Source organism: Falco rusticolus, chromosome 13, assembly GCF_015220075.1.
Source record: "Falco rusticolus isolate bFalRus1 chromosome 13, bFalRus1.pri, whole genome shotgun sequence".
Taxonomy (NCBI): Eukaryota; Metazoa; Chordata; class Aves; order Falconiformes; family Falconidae; genus Falco; species Falco rusticolus.
Window position 1 is genome coordinate 3,915,986 of NC_051199.1, and position 11,223 is coordinate 3,927,208.

The 11,223-nt window shown below is 56.9% G+C and overlaps 2 protein-coding genes across 9 annotated transcripts; one reads left to right on the forward strand and one right to left on the reverse strand.

The window, feature by feature from the left end:
• Positions 1 to 476: 476 nt before the first annotated feature.
• Positions 477 to 6,550, reverse strand: SCLY (selenocysteine lyase). 8 transcript variants are annotated; one of them, XM_037406297.1, is made up of 14 exons: positions 6,300 to 6,550; positions 5,511 to 5,651; positions 5,330 to 5,442; positions 5,138 to 5,238; positions 4,852 to 5,008; positions 4,417 to 4,544; positions 4,142 to 4,306; positions 3,693 to 3,799; positions 3,313 to 3,349; positions 2,880 to 2,963; positions 2,612 to 2,714; positions 2,361 to 2,436; positions 1,532 to 1,723; positions 477 to 744 (listed from the first exon to the last, which is right to left on the reverse strand). In XM_037406297.1, the coding sequence occupies exons 1-13, from the start codon at positions 6,518 to 6,520 to the stop codon at positions 1,564 to 1,566; spliced, it is 1,593 nt and encodes a 530-aa protein (XP_037262194.1). In that variant the 5' UTR covers positions 6,521 to 6,550; the 3' UTR covers positions 477 to 744; positions 1,532 to 1,563. The 8 variants fall into 8 exon arrangements, with proteins under 8 accessions (XP_037262194.1, XP_037262195.1, XP_037262192.1 ...); XM_037406298.1 differs by having other exon boundaries at positions 477 to 1,723; positions 4,142 to 4,264; XM_037406295.1 differs by having other exon boundaries at positions 477 to 1,723.
• On the forward strand, positions 6,416 to 11,182 carry LOC119156519. Its single transcript, XM_037406308.1, has 2 exons — positions 6,416 to 6,557; positions 7,553 to 11,182. The coding sequence occupies exon 2, from the start codon at positions 7,586 to 7,588 to the stop codon at positions 8,429 to 8,431; it is 846 nt and encodes a 281-aa protein (XP_037262205.1). The 5' UTR covers positions 6,416 to 6,557; positions 7,553 to 7,585; the 3' UTR covers positions 8,432 to 11,182.
• Positions 11,183 to 11,223: the final 41 nt, after the last annotated feature.

Genomic DNA, 11,223 nt, shown 5'->3' on the forward strand with positions numbered 1-11,223 from the left:
CGTGACAGATAAAAGATCTACCCCTGAAGCAAAGCACTGTTCTATGGAACCACTTTCTCTTAAAAGAGTTTTCAACTATTATGCAAGGGAGAGAAAAAAAGAAACAGGCAAGACTGCATTTGAGATTGAGGTGTGAGCAGTAGCAGTAGCACTGAACAGCCTGACAGGCACCCAGTGGCTTCAAGGCAGCATGCTTGGGTCCTAACACTTGTTAGAAATTAGATTCACAAAAAGCCTCAGGGCTTTATGGTTCCCAACAGTATTCCTGGCAGTGCTTAATGTGTGGCTACTACAGAGAAAGACCAGCATCTAAGAATCTGTGTCCATGGGCTCCATGCCAGCCAGGACCAGCAGGCACCTCTCCACCCCAGCAGACTGTGCCTCTGTTCTGGGAAACGGGTGTTTTCTGAGGGAAAAGACATTGCTTAGATGACCCCAACCAGTTCAGCTTCCCCCATGGAAAACACCATGAAAAATACATTTTTACTTTGGAAAAAGCCATAGCAGCAGCAATTGCTTTATTTCTATGAATATGCAGGGAGACCAGGTTTCCTGACATCAGTCAGCCCAGCCGGCAACGCTCCTAATCTGCGTGACACTCGTGTCCTCCCGTGTCCGCGATGAGAGCGACCGCCTGGGCCAAACAGGGGAGACGTGTTTCCTCGGGTGCTGGCACAGTTCTGGCTGCCTCGACAAAACCCTTCCTTTCAGAGCAAGCGGAGCCAGCGACAGGAGCTCTGCCCACTGTAGGAAGGACAGGAGGAAAGGGAGCAGGGAATGCAACGCAGCGCCAGGAAAGCCGTGCCCAGCACCTTCCCAGCTGAAAAATCCTTTGGTAGCTTAGGGCCCTGGCAGGGGCAGGGCAGTTCCCAGCCCAGAATCCTGCTGTGTTTCTCTCAACCCTCGTTTTCCTCTAGGGCAGATGGTCTTTCCTCCTCTGAGCAACAAGACAGCAGGACAGCTTCCTTTGTGGAAGCAACCAGGGCAAAAGGCTCCATCTCCTATGGCTTCCACGCCTGTTACGCTCTGGATGGAGCCGAGCTTTGAGACTATCATGTGCGGCCAGCTGGGTAGGTGCTGGCAAGCAATCAGCATCTGACAGCGGGACTCCCTGAATGCTGGCACCGTGCAGTGGGGCTGACAGAGTCTTGAACAAGCTCTTGATGAGCTCCCCCAGCCCCAAAGCAGCAAAGCCCCCTTCTCAGCACTGCTCCCTGCTGCCTCCCGTGCCTGTGCTAGCTTCTCTGCTCCTGCCACATGTGCTGCAGAGCTGTGCTGGCCCCGCCGTGATCGCTGTGAGTGCAAGCTGAGATGCAGCTAAGCAGACCTAAGAGCACACTGCTGCTGAAATGGATGACCCTGCTTCCTCCTCCTGACACCACCAGCCACCACCTCCCCAGCGTCTGGTCCATGATCCCAAACTGCAGGCTGAGTCAGCTCAACTTAGGGATGAGGTGCAAAACCTGAGCCAAATCTGACACAGGCAGCCAGCAACCAGGGGCTGAGCAAGGCACAATCCCGTCCTGAGAACCTGGGTGATGACTGGAGAGCGATTCCCAGGGTCTATGGGGCTTGGTCCTGGTCCAGCTGTGCCACAGCCAGCACGAGGTCCTGCACAACCAGGTCCACATCTGCCCGGGTGGTGTCTCGCCCCACACTCAGCCGCAAGGCATTCTGCGCCACGTCATAGGGGATCCCACAGCTCAGCAGAACCGAGGAGGGCCTGAAACATAGACCCGGGGGTGAGCAGGTTTAACTCAAAGGCTGAGGAGGAAGCACATGGATCACCAGAAAGTTTCACCAAGCCATTAAGAAGTGAAATCTGCAGATGCACTCCAGGCAAACCTGTCTCCTGCACAGTGCCCTGCTCACTTTCCAGAGGCACTTGCTTCCACTGGGCTTGTTGCCCTATGGTGGATCTGGCTTTTCCCTTCTAAGAACATCTCCTGTGTCCCCATCGTTGGCAGCTCTGCTGCGTCTACAGGGCATTGCTCTAGGCCAGGCCAAACACACCTGCCATCCCCCCACACCCCTAAAGGAGCCCACTGGAGACCCCAACTGGGCTTGAGCAGGTGAGCCAGGCAGATGTGGACCTAAGGCAGACTCTCTTCTGGCAGTGCCAGGCGCTGAAGGGTACTTCCAAGCTCTGCTGGATCACCACAGCCAGGAGGGACGAAGTCAAGCATTCCAGCTGTGTCTGTGTAACCTTTGCAGCCCTTCAGCCCCTCTGGAAAGCTCTGCACCCTCTTTGCTCCAGCTGATGCTGCTCACAGCAATCCACAGTCCCTTTCCCTGTCCTCTTCCCCTCCCTCCCACCTGTGCTCCTGTGGGAAGATGCCCTGGCAAAGCCAGCTGCTTACCGGTCCCCTTTCTCAGAGTGGCAAGCAGCCCCAACACTGGCAAGAAGTGTTTTGCAGCGAGACAGCACCCTTCGCCCTGCAGCACACACAAACACAGGTCTCCCAGCACCCAGGCTCTCTCCGAGGGCCATTGCCTGCCTCATCACTCTGCTCACGCCAAGACCCGCTGGTCTCTAGCTGCAGGGTGCTGTGCAGAGCAGGTGCTTGGCTCCGTGGGTGCCGTCATGGGACAGTGGTGGGCTAAGAGCTACCTTGAAGGCCTGGGCCCAGGATGGAGAAGTTAGAGGTGTTGCAGAGTCGCTTGGAGCCTGTGAAGTGGCTGTTGAAGTGGATCCTCTGCTTCCCAAAGGAGGCCTGGAGAAATCAGAGGGCTGTGAGCCACTCTGGGCTGGCGAGCAGCTCTGTCCCGATGAGGAGGTAGCAGGGCCAGAGGTACATACCCACCCTGGCTCCAGGCCCCACATTCTGCAGGCTGAGCCCCCGGGAGGGGAGAGACAAACGGGAACCAGGTCTGCTCACCTCCAGCCTGGCTTCCAGGTAATCCCGAACATCCCGCATATGAGCCTCGTAGGCCTCCCAGCTCTTGCTCACTAGCTCTGCAGCCTGAGGAGAGCAAACCCAGACAGGCACTTCCCTCTATGCGCAGCCCCCTGCTACATGGGCCCAGCCCAGGAACAGCTTCTGCAGTCGCCAGGTCCCCCGCGTCCCCCAAAAGCCTCTTGGTGCCTTGCACCATGTGAACTGCATGACCACCCGCTGCCAGGGACGCGGAGCCTGTGGCAGGTGCTCCAGAGCTGGCTGGCACCAGAAAGCCCCATCTCCTTTGCCACTAGTTCACCCACCCTACAGAACCCCGAGCATGTCACCTCTAATAAGCAGTGGCTGTCTCCATGCTGGCTGCACGGGGCAGCACCCCTAGGGAACCACGCACCCGTGACCGCCACCGACTCACCTGGCCAAGGCCAGCGATCATTGGGGTGTTCTCAGTGCTGGAAGGGAAGGGGAAGCAGTGAGTTATTTCTCTAGACCAGAAACCCAACCTCAGGGACATGGACATTCCCTTTGGGAAACACCTCACCACTGGCAGGGGTTCCCAGACACCTCTCTGAGGTGGTGGGGAAGGGGGCACTTCCACCCTGTGGTTCCTCCTGCAGCAAAGCCTGCACACAGGCTCCTGCAGTTCCCACACACGCATCCATCTCCCTGCGCTGGGCTACCTGCCCCAGGGCTGCCAGGTGACACAGCTGCCAGCTCAGCTCAGACTAAGTAGCCACGGGTGGTCTGGCCACCACCCCAAGACTCAGCTCTCCGGGCCACCACCAGCCACCTTACCCTGGCCGGAAACTCCTCTCTTGTCCCCCTCCAAAGAGCATGGGGTGCAGCGGGGTGGCAGTGCCCGGGCCACGCACGTACAGCGCACCAATCCGTGGGCCATAGAACTGTGGGAAGAAACAGCCACGGTAACCCTGGGGACACCTGCCAGGTGTCCCTTTCCTATGCTGCTGCCCAAATCCAAGTGCCCTCCTGTCTCACAGGCACAGGCTGCTGCAGAGCTGTCCCCTGCCCTCAGCCTCCTCCTGCTCCCCCTCACCAAAAGGTCCCCCTGCCTCGCAGGAGCCTTGTCACCCAGCTGAAGACCCTCTTCAGAGCACCATCCAGCAGAAAAACTCTGGCCACTGATGAGGTATCAAGCTGTGGGGGGCTCCCAAAGTCTCCCTGGAACCCCAACAGATAGATCTTTGAGGGCGAAGAGCATCTGGGCCATGTGAACAGGGCCATACCTTGTGTCCCACGATGGTCAGGTAGTCCACCCCCAGCTCCTGCACATCCACGCGTCCCTTGCCAATCATCTGCGCTGCATCAGTGTGCACCAGGATCCGGGGCAGCCCCTCTGCCGCTCTCCGCTGGTTGAGGGCACGGATGCGTTGGCTTAGCTCTGCAACAGGCTAGTAGGAGGACAGAAGATCTGCATCCCAGGGGTCACCTGCTGCCCCTCACCCAGCACCTTTTTGCAAGGCTGTCCCCACCCCACACCGCTTGCTGCTCTCAGGCTCACCATGATGACCCCGGTCTCATTATTGGCCAACATGATGGAAACCAGGCAGGTGGTCGTCCGGACGGCGGCAAGGACGTCATCCACCTCCACCCGCCCGCTTTGTGAGGACACAGGCACAAAGGTGGCTTCTGTGAGCCAAGAAACAAGCCCTGAGGTTTTCTGGGAGAGCCAACAGCACCCAGGGCTGCCCACGCCCCATGCAGCAGGCGGGAGCACCTGGCCTCGGGTGCCAGCAGGGCACTGCACCCAGCTCGAGGGAACAGGGACATATGGGGGGTCAGTGCCCTTTGAGGGGCAGAAGGGGGAACCTGGCAGAGCAAGAAGGTTCCCCGCCCTCTGCCACGGAAACGCCGGCAGAGCAAAGCCCTCCCCAGCAAACCCCAGTGTGCAGCCAGGTGTCCCCAGCGCATCCCCTGCAGTCCCTCTGCCGCTCACCCGCCAGGCTCTCTGTCACCAGCTGCTCCAGAGGCAGGCGGACCGAGTCGTGCTCCACGCTTGACGTCACGATGTGGGGCATCCCCCCACCGTCCCCCAGCCCGGCCCGGCTGTCAGAAAAGTGCCTGCGGGCGGTGTGGATCACCATGTTGTTTGCCTGAAAAGAGGAAGGCAGAGGGGAAAGTGAAGGCCCAGAGGGAGCGCAGCACCCTTTGTCCCCACCCTCCTCATCGTGGCAGTGGGAAGGGGGGTCACCGCCTTGCACAGACATGGCGGCCACTCCCACCTCTGTGCCCCCCGACATGAAGACGATGTCCTCTGGCCGGGCCCCCACCATCCTCGCCAGGCTCTCCCGCGCACTGCTGATGAGCTCCTTTGCCTTCCTGCCTGCAGGGTGAGAGCAGGCAGCTCCGCCATGGGCCCCCACAGCCAGGCCCTGCCGCAGCACAAGCCAAGGTGGTGGCTCCCTGGTCCCCACCTGCCGGGTGGCAGCTGCTGGGGTTGCCCCAGGCCTGGTGCATGGCGTCCCCCAAGGCCTGGGCCACCTCGGGGGCCAGCGGGGTGGTGGCATTGTGGTCCAGGTAGATCCTCCTGCAGGGACAGGTGGTGGGTGAGGTGGTGTGGGGGTGGGCAGGGGTGCAGTGGGGCGAGGCACTCACCCCTGCCATGCGTCGACAGGTCCCTCTGCCGGCTCCGTCCCAGCACCCATCGCTGCTGTCACTGTCCCGCTGCTGCTGCCTCCCTGGGACCACAGTCGGTGCTGGCGGAGGGAACAAGGCAGATCCCTCCTGCCTGCCCCACTGCCACGGCACCCACCAATCAGCTCCCTCCTGCCTGCCCCACCACCATGGCACCCACCAATCAGCAGCCTCCTGACTGCCCCACTGCCATGGCACCCACCAATCAGCAGCCTCCTGACTGCCCCACTGCCATGGCACCCACCAATCAGCTCCCTCCTGACTGCCCCACTGCCACGGCACCCACCAATCAGCTCCCTCCTGCCTGCCCCACCGCCACGGCACCCACCAATCAGCAGCCTCCTGACTGCCCTACTGCCGTCGTGTCCACCAATGAGGTCCCTCCCTCGTTCCCCCCCATCATGGCCCTAACCAATCAGCTCCCTCTCCCCTGCCCCACAATAACAGCACCCGACAATCCACTCAGTCCCTCCTACCTTCCCCGCCGCTATGACGCCCGCCCGCCCGCCAATCCGCACCCCGCCGCCTGTGCAGCGGCCAATCAGCTGCCGTCACAGTCGCAACGGCACTGCGCCCGCCCACTGGCCGGGAGACGCCGAGCCCGCGGGGCTCCCATTGGCTCCCGGAAGGCGGCGCCCGCGGCACGACCAATCGGCTCCTCCTGGGGTCCGCGACGGGCACCCCCCCCTCCCCCCACCAGGGGATGCCGGGGGTGGGGCCCGCAGCGCGCGGGGCCGCCCGCGCACTCACTGTCCTGCGCCGTTCCCTCTCCCCGCGCAACCAATCCCGCGGCCGCTGCCGCCGCGTCCGGCCGGAAGAGGCAGACGCGAGGCGGGGCGCACTTCCGGCGTGCGCCGTCGAGCCGGGAGCGGCGGGGGCGGGCTCTTCCGGGAGGGGCGGGCGGTAGCTGCCGCGGCGCTGCCCCTCTCCAAGATGGCGGCAGCAACCTCGGCCTGCTCCCCCCAATCCATCCTGCGCAGGCTCCGCAGACCCCCCTCCAAGATGGCGGTGAGCCCCGGGGAGGGGAGGGGCCGGGCCGGGCCGGGGGCAGGGCGCGTCAGGCTCCGCCGACCCCCGCCCGGGGCCCGTGGCCCGCAGGAAGCCTTAGGCGGGGCGGGCGGGCGACGCCCGGGGCCTTCTCGGCCCCGCGCCGTGACTCAGCGCGGCAGGGGGCCCTGGGCCGCAGGGGGGTGGGGGGCGCCCCCGGCTCCGCTCCCCCGGTGCCGATACCGCGGCCCCGCGGCGCGCCGCCGCCTCCGGGAGCTGCCGGCCGAGGGCGGCCGAGATGGTGGGGGGTCCGTAGGCCTGCCCGGGGCCTGTGGCCGGCCCATCTCCTCGGCGAGTCTGGGCCTCGTGGCTCCGCGGGCCCCGCCGGCCGGGGCGGAGGGGCCGGGCCGCAGCTGACAGGCTGCGGTGCCGCTCGGCCCGGGCCACCGCGCCGCCGGGAAAAGTGCCAGTCATGCTGCGGGGCAGGCCGGGCCTGGGCAGGGACGCGGCGGGCTGCCGCGAGTAATCGCAGCCCAGGCCTCGGTGCTGCGGGGGGCACCGGCGGGGCCAGCTGTCACTGTTCCGGGGCCGCTGTCGCCGGGAGGAGCCGCAGGGGAACGAGCTCCCCTGCTCCGAGCCGCCCGCGCAAGGGAACTTGTGCGGCGCTGCGGCTTGCCTGTCAGTCCTTCGTGCCGGCCTGGAAGCCCGATGCCCCAGGCGGTCTTGATTTACTGTAATTTACAACTTGAAGTCCAAAACCCAATTAAAAACTAATTAACGTAAACAAACGCACTGTATTGGGCTTTAAGAACAGCACAGAGGAGCCGAGATGGTCTTGGCGTGCAGCTGTTTAATGGGCTGGGCTAACGCAGCAGCTGTCCAACAGCAACGGAGTGCACCATAAAATCCCAGATCTTATTGGCTTGAGCACATTTTCTCATCTGTTTATTTTTGCTGCAGGAAAAAAAGAAAAGCTTCATTTGACATACCCTTTGGTTTTTTTTCTCGTCTTTCAGATTATGTCATAACTACACGATAAACGAGCAGTGATGGAATCACTGGATACCGAGGTGAGGGCACGGAAGAAGCTGGGGACTGTTGAATATGTAGAGGCTTCAGGCTTCACGCGGGGAATACTGCCAACCAAGAAGGATGTAGTTCAGAATATGCTGTATCTATTGCAGCCCAAAAGAGCTGGCCAGGCCCAGCGGTCCAAAGAAGGTGCGGCCCAGTTGCTCGCTGAGCACCTGCAAGAGCACTGGTTGGTTTGCAACTTGCACACCATTGCGACACAAAACATAAAGAAACTTATCCTCAAAATGTACGAGGAATTTACAAGATTGTATCAGACCAGAAAGCAGAGACAGAACCAGGCTTTTACCGAGCGAGCAGACAAATTCAACGAGAGTTCGGAGAAGCTCTTTGATGTATTTTGTACAGACACGCAGACAAGAAATAAATTGGAGGAATACAGTGGAATAAAAATGACTAGTATTGAGTGGAAATTTCTTGAAGATCAAAGAAGCGAAAGAAAAATGTACTATGAAGATTTCACAGACAAGCCAGAATTGAAGATGATGGAAAGAAGACAAAAGATACAATGTCTGGAGCACTTCAGGAAACTCGCCAAGGAGGAGAAGGAAGGAAACAAAGCAAAGGAAGTGAAATATAAAAGTGATGAGCAATCAGATGAAGGCACAAGTGTGGATGAATCCTACCCTGCAGAGGAGAACGGCGGGGCTCCGGCGTTTTCACTGCGGGGCAGAAGGAAGCGCCGGTGCACCACGACTCCTGCGAGCGCCACCATGCCCCTGGAGTGCCAGCATATACGGATGAGCATCAGGAGAGTTAGGCCTGGGTTCTACGAGACTGTGCAGAAGGTCAAAAACTGCTAGCGCACACCGCAGTCAGCAGGCAGAGCTGCTGGAGTACGAGGTGGCAATGCACACGTTAGGCAAGTTTGAAATCCCACCGTCAATTGGAAGTGATTGTTGTAGATCTCCAAGCCAGAGCTCAGGAGCATCTTGCCTCTGGGGAAGAGTGCTGAAATGACAACAGCGGCAAGGACTAAAACACATAAATTTGGAAGAATAAGTAGTCAGTGGCTAACGATGTGAAGGCTCAAACATAGCAGATGATCTAAAGTTACATAGCACTTAAGCCTCTTCTTCCAAGGTCCTGTCTACATCCGTGGGTTTTTGGAAGTCTCTCACCATTTCTGAGCCAGTGGTGGCCTAACAAACAGTACGAAACAGGACTCTCATTTACTGCAGGGAAATAACTTGGACTTCTTGCTAATAGAAAATTCGTATGCTGAAAAGCCCTAACTCCTGCTGGTTTCGATGGGAGTGAAAGGTGCTTGGCCCCTTTCAGCAGAAATTGGCATTGCTGTGAGGAAGGAAGCTGGTTTTCAGCTTGTGTTACCCAGGCCTGGAGAGGCACCCTGTGGTTTTGTGAAGGGATTGCTCCCTTGCTCGAGGAGGGGGAGAGAGAGATCAGGAGACTTTTGAGTGCTTTGGCTGTAAAAGCATTGGTGATTCTGAATGTTTTGTTCTAGATTCTATTTTAACAATGTTTCCTTGATCAGGATAATTACCTTCCCATAATTGGATGAGTTTTAACATGAAGTCCCTAATCTAGGATTTGAGGTGTGAATCCTAAATGAAGTGATAATATTTTATTTTCTGCGGGGGCGGGGGGGGGGGGGGGAGAGGAAGGGGGAAGGATGCAAATTGCATTATTTAATATTAAGATTGGAAGAATTTTATAAACTGTTATCCTGTCTTCTTAGGTTATAGGGAAGAAAGAGCCTTTCCAGGTGTGGGTAGCTGTGGTACTTACAGCAGTAAGCACCTGAGTCTGGGCTTGCTTTTCCACCCCCTGAGGTCCCTGCAGACCAGCAGGGTGGAAATGGTAGTTTTCCACCCAGAGTTTGTTTGAACAAAATGTAACCCTCTTGCCCACATACATCCTGAGCAGTGACGTGTCGGTGATTCTTAGGTATCCGCAGTGTGAGGGTATCTGCCATTTTTAGTTAGAGTTGCTTTACTGGTTTTTAAAGATGAGAGACTTGAACTTTCAGTGAAACCCAGTGCTGGAGATCTCTCTGGTGAGATTCCCAAACCTTGCCAGACTACACTGAAGATTAAAACCCCCAAGTCTCTATTTGTTCACGAAAGTTCTCTGGTAGAAAGAGTGCAAACTTGCCTGGTTTTCAAATTTACCTTTCAGTGTGAATGTTGGTTTCCCCACTCCAGTATCTCAGCTTTCCCTCATTTCTTTCTTCTCCGTCCTGCACATCATTTTACTGACATTAACTCGTGCTGTTTCATTCTTTGGCTTTTGCTCCCTTAACAATAAATGCATGTACGAATAATTTTGACAGCTCCTTTACTTTTGATGAATCAGTTCTTGGACTGCTTTGAAGTCCTATGCCAAAGGAGGAATGAAACACAAATTAGCTGCTGGTCTGACTGGGACGCAGCAGAGCTAGCGATGAGCACAAGAGGTGGCAGCTGCCGTGGCCTTGCTGCTCAGGCAGGCTCCGGCGTACTTTTGCTCCCTCCCTCCGCCTAAGGATGGGTCCATCCGGCTCAGAGTGCTGCATCAGCTTCGCAGTGACCTTGCTCGTTAGTAGTGGCCAGGATCCTTACTCTGTCTCTAAGAAGTTCTTCATGGTAAGTTGCTCCAAAATGTTTAGCAAACTCCGTGTATTCCACATCACCAGTAGTGTCGTTACAGGTTTAATCGCACACGCCCGCGTTCTGCAACACTTTTCAGCTTCCGCTGCTTGAGGGTTTGCAGCCCTCTCTCTCCTCCTCTCTCTGACGTGCTTCACTGACTTTCCCGTGCAAATTATGTCACGTTTAAACTATTTGCCTTCCAGCCCTGAGGTGCTGGACTCGAGCCTCTCACTGGGCTTTTACACCAGCAGCTCTGTTTCAGCAGGGAATATAGCCAAGCTCGGACCTCGCCGAACTAGAATTTTTTTAATAACTGCTGTAAAACCCCCTTTGTATTACAAATATAGCTGACAGTATAAATGCTCGTGTGTAAAGCAAATCCACCAGGGTTGACTCAAATACGGAACACAGCTGTATAGTGTTTTATGATTTTCAGGGATTCAGGGAATTTAAGGTTGTCAAATCTGACTTCCTGTATACCACAGGGAGTTACATTTCATTCAAAGCCCCACACTCAGCCTACTAGTTTTGGTTTAACTGACATGTCTTACAGAAAGTCGAGCTGAAGACGTCAGGAGTCTGCTGTCTTCCTGTTATATATTCGGTGATTTGTCACCTTTGCTGTTTGGAAAAAGGAAAAAAAAAATACTCCGACCATCTTCTAGGCTGTGATTCTTTTCATGACATCTTGTACAGGCTGAGCAGTGTTTATCGCATTTAAATCATACTTGTGTTGGTTTTATTTTTAACTGGGTTTGACTGTGGATAGAGCCAAAGCCTGGCTCTGTTTCTGCTGCAACAGGGGGAAAATTTCTAAATGATGTATTCTGATTACTCTCCTTTGGGACCATGGTGCCTTTTTAATTAGGACAGTAAATCTTGTCCCAGGATTCTGTACTTTTGTACGTTAACAGTTGTTGACTTTCCTTTTTTGGTGTGTCCCAAATAAATTAATATAACATACCTCTGGGCTTTTGTTTCTTCTTTCTAAAGGGGGAGGAAAG